The sequence below is a fragment of the Marmota monax genome, unplaced genomic scaffold (genome assembly GCF_021218885.2).
Source record: "Marmota monax isolate L192 unplaced genomic scaffold, Marmota_monax_Labrador192_F-V1.1 WCK01_AAM20220418_F8-fsc00012, whole genome shotgun sequence".
Taxonomy (NCBI): Eukaryota; Metazoa; Chordata; class Mammalia; order Rodentia; family Sciuridae; genus Marmota; species Marmota monax.
Genome location: NW_026695227.1, coordinates 32840341 through 32860068, shown reverse-complemented (window position 1 = coordinate 32860068; position 19728 = coordinate 32840341). Strand labels below are relative to the sequence as shown.

Sequence of the window (19728 nt, the reverse complement as noted above, 5' to 3'; positions counted from 1 at the left end):
ATCTTTATTTTATTAATTTATTTATATGTGATACTGACAATTGAACCCAGTGCCTCACCCATGCTAGGCAAGCTCTCTGCCACTGAGCCACAACCCCAGCCCAGACCTTGAAGGCAGACATCTCCCAGAGAAGGTGAAAGTAGTTATAATCCAAGAAGAACAAACGATAGTCAAGGAAATGACCCAAGGCCCAGGAGCAACATCTCTTCACCCACAGTTCTGTGGGAAGAGGATAAAGCAGGTTGGGGAGAACAGGAAGAGGATGGGACACAGAGTTGAAGTGGGGTGGAGGCTCAGTGGTTCAGGACACGGGCTGGGAAGACATCAGGCAGCCTATGCCTCATCTTGTGGGGTGAGGGTAGATGAGTGAGGGTGGACAGGCCAAGTACAAGGGGCAGGCAGGCCAGGGACACTTAGCCCTCCCCCACCATGTATTGTTCTCTGTGAACTCAACTATTCACTCATTCAACACATATTTATTGAGCACCTACGATGCATCAGACACTCCCAGTAAACCAATACACCAATGCAGTTATGGGTCCTGTTCTCATAGGGCTTATATAACTTCAGAGAATGGACACTTGATATGGAATTAAATACATGAAGGGATAATCAAGGGCAATCTTGGACTCCATGGAAATGTCTGATAGGGACCTAGTTGTCTGGAGGGGTGTGAGGAAAGGCTTCCCTGATGAAGGGATCTTTCAGACCCAAAGGAAGACAAGGGGCCATTCAAACAATGGGCAGGAGGAGGGGAACTGTTCTTTCTTTTTTTTTTCTTTTATTGATTCTGGGGATTGAACCCAGGGGTACTTTACCACTGAGTCCTTTTTATTTTTATTTTTTTTATTTAAGACATGGTCTCATGAAGTTTGCTAATTTGCTGAGGCTGGCCTCACTTGTGATCCTCCTACCTCAGCCTTCCAAGTTGCTGGGATTACAGGCATGTGCCACTATGCCCAGTGGGAAAAGCATTTTCAAAGTCCCAGAGAACATGATATGGAAGAAGATGGAGTGGAGGGGGAAGAAGCAAGAGATGTAGGAGAAAGAGCAGGAACCCAGAAGGCCATGGTTAGGGACCACAGGAAGATTTTTAGACTTTTCTGAGCAATGGGAAGCAGCATTGGGGTGGGGGAATAGGGCTAAACAGGAAAGTGGCTTGACAAGGTATTCCCTTGTTTTAAACTTTTTGGTTATAGATGGATACAATATCTTTATTTTGTTTATTTTTATTTATTTTTATGTGGTGCTAAGGATCAAACCCAGTGCCTCACACATGTGAGACAAGCACCCTGCCTTTGAGCCACAACCCCAGCCCCAAGGTATTCCCTTTTTAAAGACCACCATGATGCCAGTGTAAAACGGACAGGCCCAGAAGCACCAAAGGAGGGGTGGGGGGTCAGGTGAAAGGTGAGGCTGGGGGCCTGGAGATGGAGTAAAGCTTTCTCAAAGGTAGAATGGTCCATCTTTGGTGATGGACTGGCTGTGGAGGGAGTGAGGTGGGGAGAACCAAGGACAGTCACTAGGGAAGAAGCGGTGTCACTCATTAAGAGCAAGAACATGCAAGAGAGATGGTTCCAGAGGGAAGGATATGCACTTGGAACCAAAGCCAGATGTCACCGTCACTGTGAACCCTGCTCTGGCTGGCCTTCCTGCCCGCCACATCCCACACCCTCCTTCTACCTCTGCCTCCATAAGCTGAGTCCCACTAGCCTCTGTTCTGTCCCCTGGTCCTACCATGGGCCTTTTCATGCACTGTCCCTCTGGAGGAACACCATGCCCCAGCTCTTCCCTGACTACATTCTCCTCCTGGGTCAGGTCTTGACTCGAATGTCACCTCTCCAGAGAGGCTTTCTCTGACACCTTCACTAGTGGCCCCCTAGATTCAAAGCATAATCACCTGCAATGACTTCACAAAGGGTCCTTGGGTCTGAGAGGTCCCTTCCTCAGGGCCTTTCCTGACACCCCTTCAGGCTGGGATCCCTGTCAGGCACTCTAAGGGCAGGTCTGGAATGCCCCTACACCTACACACAGGGTTTGTGGGAGAGGGACCTCTGTTCAGTGACTAGACAGCAGCTGCCCAGAATCATTGCTCCACGGGGCTCTACAGAATGGATGTCCCCAGCTGGGCTTCTGACTAGGGAACTGTGGACACAGAGAGGGCCATTCTATCACCTGGGAAGGGATGAGCTAGAAGGAGAACTGAGGAAGTGGCAAGAAAGTGCTGGAAGGGAGGACAGGCTTGCCCAGAAAGGGGAGCTAGGCAGAAGGCAAGCCAAGGCTCCCGGGCGCGGGTGGAGAGAGCCAGGCAGACGGCCAAAGGTCAAGGGCCCAAGCCAAAAGAGTATCACCTCACCGCCTGTGTCTGAGTCCCTAACACCGCCATCCCGCCTTCTTGACATGAGGAGAATTCAGGTTAGATGCTTAGGGGCAGAACTGGCATTGGGCCCCTGTGTTGTCCTGGAGCCCAGAGTCTCAGTCACTCTGGTTCACATTACCAGGGAGAGGACATGAAGGCGCAGGAGTCAACGACAGCAGAAGTGGCCAGGAGAGGCTAAAATAGAACTGAAAATGGGATTTTGGAATGATGGCCCCTCAATTGGTGACTGGGAGGAGAAGGGTGGAAGCCGGGCTGGGGAGGACTGAGGGACGAGTCAGAGGCCAGAAAATAGAGGTGACAAGCAGGGTGAAGCCACTGAGAAATTTGGCTGTAGGAGAGTAACCGGAGGAGGTAGTGGAGGCAAAGAGGGCTATTTTAAGGCGGAAGAAACGCAAGTGAGTCTGGAGGCGGGCGCCAGTGGAGGAGCTTTAGGAAGCAGGAGAAACCGGCAGCACAGGTAGGCCTGGGAGGCCACAGAGGTAGGAGAGCTGCCCTCCCCCTCTTTCCTGTGAGAATGGAAGGTTCCTGGAGAAAGGAGGCTCGGCTGAGAGACTATGGAAGGCAGTGTGCCAGGGCACAGTGAGGACGCAGGGAGCCTGGTGACCATTTGCAGTGCCATCCATCTGTCCAGGTGTGATGTTCTTCCAGGGACACCCAGCAGTCGGGTGCAAGGTCAAAGAATAGAGTGTTGCAGTTATCCAGGGCCAAGGTTTGATCCAAAAGGTCCTACGCAGGGATTGAAATTAGGACCTGGGCAAGAGAGTGACCATGGAATCTAAAGTAGAAGGAGCAGCAAGGATCTGGGGGACAGGGAGGAAGCAAATTCAAGGGACCCTAGTGAAAATGCCACATGCATAGACTGAGAGAACTGTAGTGACCACAAGACAAAGTGTCTGAAGTGGGCACTTTAGCCAGGTGCAATGGCCCACGCCTGTAATCCCAATAGCTCAGGAGGCTGAAGAAAGAATATCGCAAGTTCAAAGCTAGCCTCAACAACTTATTGAGGCCCTAAGCAGCTTGGCAAGATGCTGTCTCAAAAACAAAAAAAAAATAGAAATGGCTGGGGCTGGAGATGTGGCTCAGTGGTTAAGCACCCCTGGGTTCAATCCCTGGTACAAAAAAAAAAGTAAAGTAGGGACTTTAGAGGTGGAGGGGTCTCAGTGGGGACACAGCCATAGAGAGGAGCGGGGACCTGGGGCCTGTGGCTGAGGCCTCAGCCATCCTGCAGGACTCATGAACGGCAGCTGCAAGGGGACCCCAGTCTGTAAAGGGGTTTGTTGTTGCAGTGGTTTTGTGGGCGCAGGTGAGGGTGTGCACTGTAGAGCACTCACACAGTATTAAAAAAAAAAAATGAATCTACCTCTTCCCACAACCCACAATAGTGGGTTCCCCAGCCCAGGGGAGCCATGTTCCCACCTTCTTCTGTGTGGGGGCTCCTTTTTCCAAGGCTAAGAGGCAGTGGCTGGGCAGCCCTGGTGGGCTGGAGCCTTCCCCCCTGCCTTTCTCCAAGGTCCCCAGGTGTGGCCCCTTTCCAGCACTCCAGAACTGCTGGGAACACAAATGTTCCTAGCCACCGGCTCAGTTTCTGAAACCCTCTCTTCCCTGACTCCCGAGGGAACCCATCCCCTTCCCCCAGCTGTCTGGCACTCCTCCTCCATCTCCCTGCCAGCTCCTCTCTGTCCTCCCTCTATTGAAGTGGCATCTACCAGGGTCACACCTCCAGGCTCCTGCCCTGTCTTCTCCAGATGATCCAGCCCACGACTTTCATCCCCAGGAACACTATGGCCTAGAACTCTGCCTGCTGAGCCCCAGCCCTATACAAGCTCCCCTGGGATGTCCCTGATTGCTCAACCTCAACCCACCAGCCCTGCATAACCCTAGGCTGCCCTGCCTGGAGATTCACCTGCAGCAGCCAAGGGCTGGTGATTTAGTCAGCTTTTTCACTGCTCTGACTAAACGACCCAACCAGAACAACTGCAGAGGAGGAAGGTTTATTTGAGGGCTCATGGTTTCAGAGGTCTTAGTCCATAGAAGGCCAGCTCCATCCTGTGGGGCCCGAGGTGAAGCAGAACATCATGGTGGAAAAGTATGGCAGAGGGAAGCCGCTCACATTTTGATCAGAAAGCAGACAGACTCCACTCTCCAGATACAAAGTTTATACCCCATAGGCACACCCCAGTGAACCACTTCCTCCAGCCACACCTCACCTGCCTCCAGTTACCACTCAGTTAATCCCAACAGAGATTGATTCACTGATGGGTCAAGACTCTCACAACCTAATCATTTCTCCTCTGAATCTTCTTGCATTGTCTCACACGTGAGCTTTTGGGGGACACCTCACATCCAAACCACAAAAGTTGGCTTATGGCCACCCAACATCTATTCACCCTGGAACTTCTCTCTCCTTCTCTCCTCTCCCTTTCTCTGAGATGGTCAGGTTCAGGGAAAACAAAAACAATGTCACATGATAATTACAGTGCAGAAAGCCTCTTTCTGTACATTACCTATTGGATATTCACAGTGACACTGTAGCTTCCATTTCTTCATGGGCAAAAAGATTAGGAGTTTGGAAAGTTTACAATCTGGAACTCAGTGCATATGCTGCCAAATCCAGTCTCATCTCAGCACCAGGCTGAGGCTGGACTAGGCAAGACCTCAACAGTCACTACTGGTTGAACGAGGCAGTGCTCTTGCCCACATTGGCCACAGGGGGGGAGCCAAGAGCTAGCATCAGCGTCACTTTCAACCCCATCTCATATCTACCCTCAGGAGGGCTGGGATCTGAGGGTGGAAAGGGATCTATCAAAACTAGAAAAGACCAGGGAAGAGAGGCCACTATTTCAGTATCTGCTACAAACAAGTCAAACGAGGGAAGCGCAGGAACAAACCACTAATTTCAAAACTCTGGGACTAAAAACAAACTGTATTGCTGAAATTTGCATGATCAGCATATTTAATAACAAGCCACATAAAGTGATGAGCATTGCTAGATTGCTGCGGTGCCTATGCCTCAAAATGGGTAACAATGACCCCAAGAAGGGACAGATCTATCAGACCATGCTGTCCTGCACCAGGCAGGACAGGGGCTATGCTCATGCCAGCAGAGACCTGTGAGCAGAGGGCACAGCCACTGAGCAGAGGGCATAGCCACTGTCTCCTGCCCCGTGCTCCCAGGGTAGGTGGCCACTTCAGTGCCCAGAACGTGTAGCAGTCACTAAGCAGACTCATCGGTTCCTGATCACTCAGACCTCCTGGTCCCACACCCAGCAGTACTTTAGGGTCCTGGATGGATCTCAGGATGAGGAATCCCCACAGTCCAGGTGTCTCCCAGGCCATCATCTGCGGTGCAAATGGGTTGAAGGAGGCAGGGGTTCCCTGGTGTAGCAGCTGGAAGGACAGTTCTCAGAGGCTCAGGAATCTGTAAGAGATGACCACCCCCTTCTTTGCTGGAGGGAAGCTGCATTGCGTGGAGGCTGAGGAGAGGGTCTGCCTGCTCCTGCTCAGGATGAACGCAGAGGCTGGAGGGAAGTTAAGGAAGATCTAAGCCCAGTTGGGCGTGGAGGCCCACACCTGTAATCCCAGCAACTCGGGGGACTGAGGTTGGAAGATTGCCAGTTGAAGGCCAGCCTTGGCAACCTAGCAAGAACTTGTCTCAAATTTTTAAAAGTAATTTTAAAAGGGCTGGGGGCGTAGCTCAGAGATAGAGGACCTTGAGTTCAATCCCCACTATGGAGGAGTGGGAGGAGGTTCAACCCATCAGTCACCCTGTCCTTGTCCCATGGACAGAGCCCAGTCTCATGGAGCTTGCTGGGAGCTCAGACACAATGCTTCTCTCAGGGCCCTCAGACCTACAATCAACCCCCACCTTTCAGTCCCAGCTGGAGCCTGAGATGGGGTGACAACAGCACCCACTTCACCATTTTCCAAATTCTTTCCTCCCCACTCAGCCTGACCAGGGCCAGATTTCCACAGCAAACATCTCGATATCTTCCCCCAGGAACATTGAGGACCCCAGCACACCCCCACGGGCTCCAGACACCAACTTCAAACATTGAGTATGGACGTCAAAGGCAGGAAGTTGGATGACCTACCCTTACCTACCCCCTCCACCTACCTCAGCCCTGTCCTGGGTGTGAGCAGACGTGATGATGCTAGGGTACAGCCCTTCCCTGGCGCCGAATCACTCTACACCCCTAACACCACATGGACTTGAACCCAAAGGTCAACCAGGAGGTCACCACCTTCAGCTCCCTCTGCTCTGATAGCCTGAATTTTTCTCCATCAATGTTTATTTCAGCTAACCCTCTGCACCTTACCCATTCCTCAGATTCAGGCCAGGAAAGCTGAGTCCAGCAGGCAGGGCAGCTGCTGCCTGGCATCTGGAAGGCTGTTGTAGCAGCAGAAGGATCTGATAAGGCCGCTGGGGGAGTAGGGACAGGAGAGGGCAGTGCCACAGAGGCCTAAGGTTCAAGCCCTTGACTCAAGCAATGCCAAAATGTGCATGTGTGAAGGTTTGTTCCTTTGGGGAGGGAAGCCATATTTGGCATCAGCCTCTCAAACAGCAATGGGAAAGCAGAGGCATGGAATGCCTTAAGCCAGAGGGCCAGGAGAACCTGGGTACAATAAAAAAAATTCTCTCCTCTCCCCCAGGATGGAGCAAAGTGAGGCAGGGAATGTCCCCTGGGCCCAGTCTGCTGCTTTGGTGCCAGAAGCCATCACATACACACTCCTGCTGCTCTGGGCAGCTCTCTGTCCACAGGGTGGGGGCGGGTCCCTGAGGTGAGAAGTCCGAAGCTCAGCAGGGCCAATGTAGCACAGCTGCCCAGGATTAGCGCCAAATCTTGGGCTGCTCAGCCAGGATGGCACGTCGTCATCAGCTTCACAGCCGCTTAACCACACCTGCTACACCTACCATGACCCTCACCAGCCCTCCTCTTAGGCACCCAGTAGGGCTCCCTCCTCTAAGGAAAACTGGGACTCTGCCCCTGTCCTGGGAAAACTGGACAGGCTCTTGAGTGAGAGGGCCAAGGGAGATCAGAATCACCCTGACCAACACTGCCACCACCACCTTCCCACCCCAGGAGCTCCTGATTACACAGTTGAGCAAAGGGGACAGATGGGAAGACTTTCCCCACCCAGCTCTGAGCTGGCCTTGGCCTCAAGTTACCTTGTCCTTGGGCCACCCAGGCCCTTCCTTCCAGATGGTTCCTGTCCTTGGAGAGACAGAGGCAAGAGCCCCAGACAGCCCCCACAGCTGGGAGTCTTCAGCACCACTTCCTAGAGCGTGGTGCTCCTGAGGCCCCCCAGCTGCTGGGAACCTTGCCATCCACACACCCTTAACATACCACACAATGCTCTGTGCTCTGGGCTACATTTGTTCCCCAAAACTGAGTGAGGGATGGGGCCCCAGCACACTTCCCCACACCCCAGAGTCACCCAGACCACCCCCTTCCCAGGAGGTCTCAAGTAGGAAGCCACAGTGAGGAATCTTACTCAAACCCCCTTCTAGGAAAAAAGCTACCAAGAGAGGAAAGGCACACTGAAGCCCTAGGCTGGGCTACTGCCCTTCTGGCCCATTTCCCCTGAGCCTTCTGTACAAAGGCGGCAGGGGCCTGCTGGCTGGGGCCTCAGTACCTGGGGGTTCTGGGGTGGTACAGAACATGGGGAGACTGTCTCAGGGCAGAAGGGCTCCAAAGCACACTGTGGGCCCTTCAGACTACCTCCTCTTAGGTCCACCTGCCTCCCTCTCCCACAATTACACAGTGGCCATCTGTTCCCAGAAGGGGAGGGGGACTTAGGGCACTTAGTGCTACAAGAGAGACAATCGGGAGGAGGCAGAGGCACACAGCTGGTAGACTAAGCTGGGAATCAGACTTCCTCAAGACCTGATTCTCCAAAGATAAGTGCCTGGCTGCATCCACAGAGGTGTCCAGCAGTAAGGTTACCACAGTCCCCCTGACACCTGGCCCCCTCTTACTGCACCCAAGCCCTCTCACCTGTGCAGGCACAAGAGTGCTGGGGAAGGGCCCCCAGCCCAGCAGCAGCGGTGCGTATGTTCAGTGGCTGTGGAAGCGCAGAAGGGGCTGGGATCCCAGGGCACTGCCAGACACCTAGGAGTCATCATCACCTGTGCTGCCACCAGTCTCAGCCTCGTGGAACCCTTGCCACTCACGGGCCAGCAGTGCTGTCAGGCCCTGGGCTCGGAGCAGCAGGCCGCCACCCAGGAACAGGACCCCGCACAACACAAGCAGCGACAGCACGCCCAGCACCGCTGTCTGCACCACACGCGGCCCCTCAGAGGGCTCCAGCAACAGCCCAGACTGGTTGCAGCAGCTCAGCCAGGCGGCCTCGGCCGCTGGACCTGCCTGGGAGCTGTTCATGCTCCAACACCAGCTGCCCAGATGTGCACAGGACAGCCAGATGTGCTGGAGCCTCAGCTGGTTGGCAGGCAGGAGGGCGGCTGCTTGGGCGGGATGAGGGGCGGGTCCCCCAGAGGTCCTACGCCCCCCCACTCCTTGCGCAGAGCACAGGGGCCTTTCCTAGAGAGAAAGCTCTTCCAATAGTCTATGGTCCCTTCTCAGACAGGGGGACTCCAACATATTTCTCCTTCTCAACAAGGCCCACACACCCACCTGTGTGCATCCAACCAGTCAAGCCCAGGAGCCCTGTCCCCGAGGCTCTCCTCCCTTGGCAAAGGCCAAGAGACAGTATCTCCCTCAGAGGACTGAAAAAGTCCTGTCCCAAGTGCTGGTTGGGGTGCTGCCCAATCTGGGGAGGACACAGGACAAACAAGGGCTTTCTGTCCTTGGTCAAAGTTCAATACTATTGAATACTGTTGACCTGGGGGCTGCTGGGACTCCAGGCAAATGGGCATCCTTAAGGATCTGAGTTTCTCCCAGGGGCAGACCAAGGCCTTCTTCAAAGTCCAGAGCAAGGAAAAATGGAGGCCACAGAGGATACCAAGATTTCACGGCCTAGCCCTCATTTTCTTCTGCCCCACAGGTCACGGAGTGATGTATTTACCAATAGGAAAGTATAGATCTGGGGGCTGGGGATGTGGCTCAAGCGGTAGCTCGCTCGCCTGGCATGCGTGCGGCCCGGGTTCGATCCTCAGCACCACATACAAACAAAGATGTTGTGTCCGCCGAAAACTAAAAAATAAATAAAAATAAAAAAAAAAAAAAAGAAAGTATAGATCTGGGCCATCAGGGCTCCAGTCTTATGTCTCCAAAGAATCATGATGCCAAAAGGGATGGGTATGTTACTGTCCACCAATAGCAGCGCACTGCCAGCTGGGTGTCCCATAAAAGCCAGCCAGAGGGTGGAAGAAAGAGCAATCTGAATGCAGAAAAGTAGAAAGTGGCTGGGTGCAATGGTCCATGCCTATAATCCCAGCTGCTCAGGAAGCTGAGGCAAGAGGATCACAAGTTCAGAGCCAGCCTCAGCAACTTACTGATGCTCTAAGCAACTCAGTGAGACCCTGTCTCTAAATAAAATATAAAAAGGACTGGGGATGTGGTTCAGTAGTAAAGAATACCTGGGTTCAACCCCTGGTACCAAAAAAAAAAAAGGAAAGCTGGATGGAAGCCAAACCCTCCTGTCTGGGTCTTCTGGAAGATTCTGTAGCAACTTTGAATCCTCTTTTTTAAGAATAAAGTCACCTAAAGAGACTTCAAACTTGGGGGCCCACAGCCTCAAGTGGCCTTTAACCCTGTGAGGAGGTAGGGAAGCCCTCTCCCAAACCATCCCCTCTCAGAATGGTCAATATTTACAAGCCCAGGGACTCAGTCCATTGCTCTCCTTTTCTGGTCCAAGTCTTTCTAGGCCCTAGCTGACCCTTATTTCTAGGATTTGGGGTGGAAAGGGAGTCATTCTGTGTTCCCTGGTCTGCCTTGTACCCATCTCCCAGGCCCTAGGTCCAACTTGTGTGATTTTCTTTTCTTCTTCCTGCTCCTCTAAATACTCCTCCCAATAAAATTTGGTGTATATTCTTCCCTAAATAAATAAATAATACATAAATAAAAACAAAGTCACAAGACTGGCAGTGAGCATGTGCATAATATGGGCAAGGCCCTGGGTCCCATTCCTAGAACAGAAGAAAAGTAAAATAAACAATGTCACTGCTGCCAAACACTCTTATCAGTCAACACCTCAGAAGGAAAACAGGAAAGCGTCCCCACCCCTGCACTGCAGGAGGCCAGGTGGAGGCCACACGCCATCAAGGACTTGCTGGGAAAAGTTTTCCCCATCTCCAAACCCTCTCCTCAGTCCTCCAACTTTGATGCCCAGAAATTGAGAGTAGGACATCATAAAACTCAGTCAAGAAAGAGCACACAGCCAAGGGTGGTGTGGCCTGGGAAAAACATGCAAACATTTCCTGATCCTCCTGGCTACCCAGCTTGCTCCAGAGCCATGAGCAAGACACTCTCACACACCCACAGCTTTCCTCCCTTAGCTCCTCCCCCTACTCACACTTCACTTTGTAAGGTTAGAACTGCCCCAGATGTGGCCAAGCAGAATTGTAAAATACAGATTGAATCAAAAGCATGGTACACAATGGATATTTTGAATATGCTTGGGTAAAAATGAGTGTGAATTACCAAAGCAATGCTCTAACAATCTGAGGGTAGCCCAGCCTGGAAGTGGACCAATCTCTCCCCAGACATCCCCATATCAAGTGACCTTTCCAGCTTAGATGGAGTCCTGTGTATACTCTACGAAGACAGAGAAAATATTCTTTGGGGCCCCCATGAAGCAAGCCCAGACAACATAAAGCCTGAGGATGTCATAGTTTCCTTAGGAAGGGAAGAGAAGCTGGGAGTGGTGGTACATCCCTTTAATCCTGGTGACTCAGGAGACTGAGGCAGGAGGATCACAAGTTCAAAGTCAGACTCAGTAACTATCTCAAAATAAAACAAAAAGGGCTGGGAATGTTGCTCAGTGGTTAAGCATGCCTGGGTTCAATCCCCAGTACCACCAAAAAAAAAAAGAATGGAAAAAAAAAATAAGCTCAGTTCATCCAACAGTAAGAGAGTAAGAGACCCTCACCCCGTGACCATCATTCATGGGACTAGTCATGGTCGGTCACTCATCTTGGTATGTCCATATTCAACAAAGAACAAAATCTGTTTCAATCTTCTTTAATCCAATCTACCAATTCTCCTCATCTTGGAGTAATGCCCACAACACACACCCATGTCCTCAAAGGAAGGCCAAAAAGTGTTAATGCTTTGGAGCAAGACACAAGCCAAGGGAGTGATGGCTGAACCTAAACTCACATCTCAATTTTATTCACCATCCTTATGAAGGCTCTTCTGTACAGTAGAGAAGAAAGGGGAACAAGGGTTGGAGACTGTAGGCAGGACCTGACCACCAGCAAAGGTCACAGGGATGACCAGAGGCTGGCAACCACAAAACAAGGGAGCTGGAGTCTGTCCCATCCAAGTCTCACCAGGACCCAGAGCAGGTTCCAGAGTCCAAAAGACCTGACAGTACAATGCCCAGAAACCAAGGTCTGGGAACCCTGAGGAAGCTCTCAAGGCTTCAACGAAGGCTACAGGGCAAGGGTGTCTTTGATAAGCCTACGCATGGTGGTGGTGACTGAGGTGCCCAGGGCATCAGTGATCTGAAAGGAGATCTTGTAGAGGTAGGGCTGCACGTCCCGCAAGCCTGTGTCAAACACGTTGTCCACCTCCGACTGGGTGGGCATCTTGGGCAGGTACTCATGCCGGTTCATCACCTCCACAATGTTGATGATCTTCTCACAGAGCTTCTCACCCACCTTCTCCCGGCAGATTTGTCGCTCCTGCTCTGTGGCCAGGGCTACCACGTGCACCTTCACAGTCCACACTTCCCAAGGAATGCACTCGTCTGAGAAAGGCCAGCGAGACTTCTTCTTCTGATAGAACTCCAAGGACATCTGCCCCAGCCCATCACCACCTGAGTTTCTCAGTGCATCCTGGGAAAAAGGGAAGAGATGAGCAAGCCAAAGTCTCTGAGGAGTTCTTTCCCTGGAGGGACCTGCTCCTGAGTCCTAGGAATTACACAATCCTAGCTCTATTCATCCTTTAGAAATGACAAGGAGTGAGACCCAGATAATAAAGGATTTGCATGAGAGTAACACAACCAGCCTGCAAATAAGTGGTTCAAGCAAACTAATGCCTATCTCCTAACCCAACACCTCTGGCTTTGTTAACAATTCATGTTATGTCAGGCACAGTGACACATGCCTATAACCCCAGCCACTTGGGAGACAGAGGCAGGAGGATTCCAAGGTCGAAGGCAATCTAAGCAGTTTAGCAAAGCCCCCAAGCATCTCAGCAACATCCTGTCTCAAAAAATTAAAAGGGCTGGGGATGTCGCTCAGTGGTAAAGTGCCCCTGGGTTCAATCCTCAGCACCAAAAAAAGAACTGATGTTATAACCTAGTGTAGTGGTATATGAGAGGCTGAGGCAGAAAGATCACAAGTTTGAGGCCAGCCTAGGTAACTTAGTGAGACCCTGTCTGAAAATTAAAAATAAAAAGGGGTGGGGCTATAGCTCAATGACAAGAGCATTCCTAGATTTAATTCCCAGTCATCATAAAATAAAAGAAGAAAAAATAATGATGTTATAGAAAGCCAGCACAATAATAGCACACACCTATAATCCCAGCTATTTGGGAAACTGAGGCAGAAGGATCCAAATTCAAGGTCAGCCTTGGCAACTTAGTGAGACCCTGACTCAAAATGAAATTTTTTTAAAAAGGGATGGTAGGGCTAGGGTTGTGGCTCAGAGGTACAGCACTCACCTAGCATGCATGAGGCACAGGGTTTGATCCTCAGCACCACATAAAAATAAAAAAAAGGTACTGTGTCCACCTACAACTAAAAAATAAATATTAAAAAAAAAAAAAAAAGCATGGTAGAGCACCCCTGTCTTTAATCCCCAGTACAAGGCGGGGGCATGGAGAACTGATGTTGTAGAAATCACTCTGGTCTGCAGGAAATTTAAATAAACAATTTAAATGAATCTTTTCAACAACTCCATGAAGTAGGTACATTACCTTCATTTTACTGAAGCAAAATGAGGTTCAGAGGAGGAAAGTAATTTGCCAAAGTCATATGCCTATAAATAGCTGCACCAGGGTTTGAATCCAGACTATTCAACTACAAAATCCATTTTCCCCCCTTTTTCTCTTTTTCAGTGCTGGGGATTGAACCCAGGTCCTGAGCTGGCTAGGTAAGTACTCTACCACCAAGTTACATCCTCAACCCCAAATCCCTCTTCCATCTTCATATTCAGGGCCTTCGCCTTCCACAACCCCCACCCCTTTGGTTCCTATCCTTCATATTATTCCCCACACAGAGTCCTTACATAGAAAGAAGGAAGCCAAGAAACAGAATGAAGAAGGGAAGCTGAAGGACAGGCCAAACCTGGCTAATTCTCTGAGAAACAAATGGAAAAACTAGTTCAATAATTCTGCCTATCCCACCCCATGGGTGTGGGTAGCCCCAAACTCATCCCAGCTAGGACACTGAAGCACATTTCAACCCAAGTTAGTGACAATCCAGAGAATAAGAATGCCACAAATTCTGAACTATCCCTCAGGGAACAGTCTCTCCTCCATGGAAAAACCAAGGTCACATGACCTTGACTGATGGTAACAATGGCACAGAATTCTACAATGCACATTGTGTGCTGGGCTCTGTTCCAAACACTGGACACAGCTGACTCATTTAATCCTTGGAATACATACACCCAATTTCACATACAGTGGAATCACGTTCCCTAGGCTGGATTTGGGTGGTGTAGTCTGGGTCCAGAATCCACGCTCTTACCCACCCTGCTCTGAGTGCCTCTCAGAGACATCTGGAGAATAGATAGATGAATAGGCTGCTTCTCTTGAAAAAGGACTAGGAATCCTCATGAACTTGCCCTTTCTGGGCTTGCAGAGATGAGGGGAAGGGGCTTTTTGAATGCTATGGCCTGGGAGGGGCTCCATCAGACCCTAGGCAACCACTACACAGTGCATGGTCCTACAGTCCTCAAAAAAAGAAAAAGAAAAATTTCCCCTTGATATTTACAAGTTTGATATAGCCACTCTCTGAAATAGGCAAATACCATGACTCTCAATGAAAAAGTTAAAAATCATCCTGCCATTCCGAACACTTGAGGTGACCAAGGGTAGCAGCCTGGTGTGTTCTTTCCACACAGGCACATAAAAGCCCATGCCACTCTGCCCAAAGGGATCACCCATCTTGGATGGCATCTGTGGAGCCAAGCTGTCTTCCCTCTGAGGAAGTCTCAAATGCAAAAGGCCCAGACTGGCAAAAAGAAAAGTGGACACAGAAACACAGCCCTGTTAAGAGAGAATTTGGAGTCAGACAAAAGGTCAAGGCCTTAGGAGCATTGTCTTCCCACAGGATCTGACTGCCAACACTGGAAGGGCTTCCTGCTCTCCCTTCTTCCCTGAGGATTTGTACCCGCATCCCACTCCCACAACACCCAGACTCCGAGAGGAGCTCTCAACACCTGTTCCTTAGAGCCTGGGAGTCCAATTCACACTCTCAGGAAGGAGAAGCTGATCCAACAGCACACCAGGGTGGACGAGCATTCCAGGCCCACCTGTCACAGACTGTGTCACACTCCTACCTTGAATTCCCCGACAACCTTGCGCAAGGTGCGGTCCAGCTCCTCAGAGGAGACTCGCACATAGGTGAAGTCGATGAAATCACAGTCCACATCCTGGGTGCCCACGGTGCCGATGGAGTAGGTGCCCTCCTTCTTGTAGTGGAACTTGCCTGTGCTGCGGTGCAGGAGCACCGTGTGTAGCACAGCCAGCATGGCCTCCTCCACCTGCCGCCCCTCCACCGACACCTCCAGCACCTCCGAACGACAGTTCATCCTGGAGCCACACCAGGGTAGATGACAAGGACCAAGATGGGGAGCTTCACTCTACTCAAGGACAACCCTGCAAGAAGAGCCCGGTCAGAATGCTGACACCTTCTAAACCATCCACATTGGCTTGGCTCAACCCCTGCCTCTACTTTGGAAGCACCTACTACCAGAAATTCACAGGCCCTCGGGATCGGACAGCTTCCAAGGTTACCTGTCCAAACACCCAGTTGAGGCTTGTTTTTCCTTTACAGTATTAGGTGCAGCATGTAGCAAAGGCTCACCCGTGCGACACCTGTCAGGCACTGACCACCCAAAGGCAAGCACAGCACTTCCATTAGGAGTTGAGAGCACACAAAAGAAAAAGAATGGTAAATATTCCCACTGCCATGAGAGGATGAGATGGGAGTAAGAAAACTACAGAGTCTGACTTCCTGGGATCTTAAATGAACAGGTGAAGGTGCTTGGAGTATACTGATGGCAGTAAAGAATCAACACATTCCTGTACTAAGATCATCAGAAAGTTAAACCTGGGCCTGGGCACAGTGGCCCACGCCTGTGATCCCAGTGGCTTGGGAAGCTGGGGCAGGAGGATCGGGAGTTCAAAGCCAGTCTCAGCAATTTAGCAAGGCCCTAAGTAATTTAGCAAGACCCTGCCTCTAAATAAAGTATAAAAAAAGGGCTGGGGATATGGCTCAGTGGTTATGTACCCCTGGGTTTAATCCCCAGGACCAAAATCTGGGCACAACAGTGCACAACTATAATCCCAGCTACTCAGGAGGTTAAGGCCAAGGATTCCAAGTTCAAAGCCAGCCTCAGCAACTTAGCAAGACTCTGTCTAAAAAGGGCTGAAGATGTAGCTCAGAGATAAAGCATGAGCCTATTAGGTGTGAGGTCCTAGGTTCACTCTCTAGAAGCAAGAGAGACAGACAGGGGTGGGGGCAGATGAGGGAAGTTAACTCTAACTAAAGGACAAAGAATGGTTCTTTTTTTTTTTTTTTTTTTTTTCCTTTCAGTTTTTCGGTGGACACAACATCTTTATTTTATTTTTATGTGGTGCTGAGGATCGAACCCAGGGCCCCGCGCATGCCAGGCAAGCACGTTACCGCTTGAGCCAAATCCCCAGCCCAAGAATGGTTCTTAACTATTTTGTGGTCACAGTCTGCTCTAAGAAGTCAAAATCTGAATAACATACTCATATATACACCAAATCTCACACATTTCCAGAGCCACCAGAGTAAAGAGTGGATTTAAGGCATAAAGGTTAGGCGGGGAAATGATCTAAAGTCACTACAACAGTGGCCGTTACAGAGGCATCAGGTATGGGGCAGTGAAGAGCAGACTGTGGAGTTTTCATATCCAACAGTCCAGGGTTTGAATCCCAGTTCTCCCATACGGTTTTGTGTTTTTTGTTTTTTTAAAGAAACAGGGTCTCACTACATTGCCCAGGTTGGCCCTGAACTCCTGATCTGAAGCAATCCTCCTGCCTCAGCCTCTCCAACATCTTGCTCTGTTCCATAGTATGGATCTTAAATGTCCACCAAAGGTCATGTGTTGAAGGCTTTGTCGCCAACCTATGGCAGTAGTAAGCAGTGAAACTTTTAACAGTTAGAGCCTTGTGGACAGAAATTACATCAATGGAGGTGTGCTACTAAAGGGGACCTTGGGTTCCTTCTTTTTTTGCTTCCTGATCACCAATAAGGGGAACAGCTTTGCTCTGCCATGTCCTCCCTGCCAGGATGTCCTGCAATACCACAGGAATTAGAGCAAGGAAAGGTTAAGGTAATACATGGACAACACATGTATGGACAACACATGTATTACTGGTTAAAAACAATGACTCAAGAGCCACACAGCCTGGACTGGAACCCTAGTTCTGCCACCACTCCCTGAGTGATCCTGGGCAAGCTGTTTAACACCTATGTGCTTGCTTCCCCATATATAAAAAGGAGTTTGTAGTAACAGCTACCTTTAAAGGACAGTCTCAAGAACTGAATGAGTTAGCCTGTGTAAACCACTTATGGCAGTACCTGGCAAGTAATAAACATTCACTAAGCATTAGCTGCTGTCATTCGTTATTATATTGTTATTGACTAGAGATGATGCAAGGCTGTTACAGCACTGGCAGGGGGAGCAGGAGGGAGAGAACTGACTTGAGAATCAGAACTTAGTAAGTAACCAAATATGAGCCCAGAAGGAGAGGGAACACTCAGTATCTTAGCTGTGTGTTCAACCTGCAAACCGCCCAATACGGGATTCACTACCTCTCACTGTACCTCATTTCAACTTTAGACAGTGCAAGTCAGTTATTCCTGCCCCTGAAGGCATCTGTATCTTGTGCTTCAAACCACTAATTTTATTTATTTTTAGTACCGGGGGTTGAACCCAGGGGCACTTTATCACTAAGTTACATCCCCACCCCTTTTTATTTTTTATTTTGAGACAGGGTCTTGCTAAGTTACCCAGGATGGCCTTGAGTTTATGATCCTCCGGTCTTAGCCTCCCAAGTGGCTGGGATTACAGCATAAAACCACCTGGTTTTAGCTTTCATATCTGAAGCCACAAGTACCTTTTCACAAGTAAGCTTACCTTTTTCACAAGTAAGCTTTTCAGAAATTTAGAGGCAGCTCTCTATCCAACCACCTCACCCCTTCTAACAAATTAAAGGTCCTTAGTCCCCATAAACATGCCTGCTCAACACATCTTTTCTTAACAGTGTAACTTTTTAATTTATTTTTTTATTAGATGTTCATGGATCTTTATTTTATTCACTTATTTACATGCAGTGCAGAGAATTGAACCCAGTGCCTCACACATGCTAGGCAAGCACTCTATCACTGAGCCACAACCCCAGCCCCTCAACACCACATCTTAAAAGACTCCTTGGGGTCCTAGCAGCTCTCCACTGCATTTCCATTGTCTCTACCCCTCTTAAACAGTGGTGCTCAGTAGTGGACGCAAGGCAGCAATCTGTGTGGACTGCTCAGAGATCAGGCTGGCTCAGTCTCTCAGCTCCAGGACGAACCTGTATTATCAGGTGCTATTTTCACTTCTCCCTCCAGACAGTTCCTGGAGGACAGAGACTATAAACTTTTCGACACAATAAACTTAGTTCCCAGTACCTAATACAAAATAACTGCTCAACACATCCTGACCCAGGAATTCCAGGTCCCTCCAAGGATAAGGGTTGCAGGGTTTGTTTCTCTGAGATCCAGGATAAGATGGGTTATTTTGCCCATTTCTGTCCTCTAGTTTTAACTCCATCCTGTACTTTATCACCTCCAGTCCAGCCCACTTTCTTTCACAACTTCCCCCTCTTGGGTCCCCCATAAACTTTCATACATGCCATACAACTCCATACTCTGGCCCCAAGCTCAGGCTCATCCCTCAATCTCGGTGCTATCCTAAGACCCACTCTACACCAAGTCGGTCCTGACTTACCCCAGCCTTCCTCCCACAGCAGCTGCATTGGGTTATCCATGCTCCCACCACCACCGCCGTGAAGAGTAGGCGCGTTCCCCAGAGCAGGGCCTGGGAAATCTGGTCCCTCTGGTCGCCCCAAGGGACAAAGGCTGACGGATGCCTTCTCAAGTGGCTACAGCCAGAACACCACCTTCCCCACCTTATGCGTCAAAGCCTGAGCGCGGGTTACTGGGGTTCGGATCGCCCTTCCTCCTCCTCCTGCTCGGACATCACCTCCGCTGCGACGCTCTCCAACCTCCGCGAGGGCGCTGACCCGTGAGACAGACTAGAAGCAAAAAGAGAAGGTTGTTCGGCTCCGCAACTCGGGTGGGACGCAGGCAGGACATCCGCCAGGGTCGCGTTCTCCCGCCGAAGTTGCCGGCGAACTTCCACAGTCCCGGGACCCAGGCAAGAGCTGACTCCTCGCACGTCTTAGGGGCGGCGCCCCTCGTACCCACCCCCGAGATTCGGGGCGCGCCCTCATGCCCGCCATCCCGGGGAGCACCCGCACTCGCACAGGACAGGTGACAGGTTGTTAGGACGGTCACCTACCTCCTTTAACTCGGATCCGAGACCCGCAGAGCTCGCGACGTCACCCCCCTGCCGGCGTCAGACCACCTAGACAAGAACGGCGCCGGGACCGGAAGCCCTCGCCTCGCCTCGCCCCGCCCCCGGAGGGTGGTGTTCTGGAGGGTGCCACCTGGGGCAGCCGGGGAGCGGCCCGGCTCAGCCGAGCCCCGACACCACTGTAGCTGCCCAGTGCATTTGGAAACTCACAGGATCGCACACACATATTCATGTGCTTCCCTGTAACTTGGATGCTTCATTTCTTTTACTATTCCTTGGACCTTAAAATTTGATAGTAAGAAGATCCCCCTCATTTGGACGAGTCCATTCACTCCACCAGCGAGAATGTTGTTTCTGTAGGAATAACCTATTTCCGCCATAGAGATGTCAGGGAAGGAGGGCCTGATGGGCTCTGCGCTGCCTCCCTTGGCCGAGAGGAGTCAA

The 19728-nt window shown here is 50.6% G+C and overlaps 2 protein-coding genes across 4 annotated transcripts in view; both read right to left on the bottom strand.

Annotated features, from left to right (window-relative positions):
• The window catches only part of Smim41 (small integral membrane protein 41), a 62231-nt gene extending 50726 nt beyond the window's left edge, over positions 1–11505 (bottom strand). The window contains exons 1-2 of one of the 3 annotated variants that reach the window (XM_058576421.1): positions 8377–11505; positions 103–5898 (exon numbers count right to left, since the gene is read on the bottom strand). In XM_058576421.1, coding sequence (XP_058432404.1) covers positions 8491–8760 — 270 coding nt within the window. In that variant the 5' untranslated portion in view covers positions 8761–11505 and the 3' untranslated portion in view covers positions 103–5898; positions 8377–8490. Of the gene's footprint in view, positions 1–102; positions 5899–8376 lie in introns of those variants that run through there. The other 2 variants (XM_046435569.2, XM_058576420.1) reach the window with 2 other exon arrangements.
• Positions 11506–11643: 138 nt separating this feature from the next.
• Atg101 (autophagy related 101) lies at positions 11644–19404 on the bottom strand. The gene is made up of 4 exons (XM_046435566.2): positions 19270–19404; positions 18878–19003; positions 15013–15331; positions 11644–12338 (listed from the first exon to the last, which is right to left on the bottom strand). The coding sequence occupies exons 3-4, from the start codon at positions 15262–15264 to the stop codon at positions 11934–11936; spliced, it is 657 nt and encodes a 218-aa protein (XP_046291522.1). The 5' UTR covers positions 15265–15331; positions 18878–19003; positions 19270–19404; the 3' UTR covers positions 11644–11933.
• Between the last annotated feature and the right edge of the window lie 324 nt (positions 19405–19728).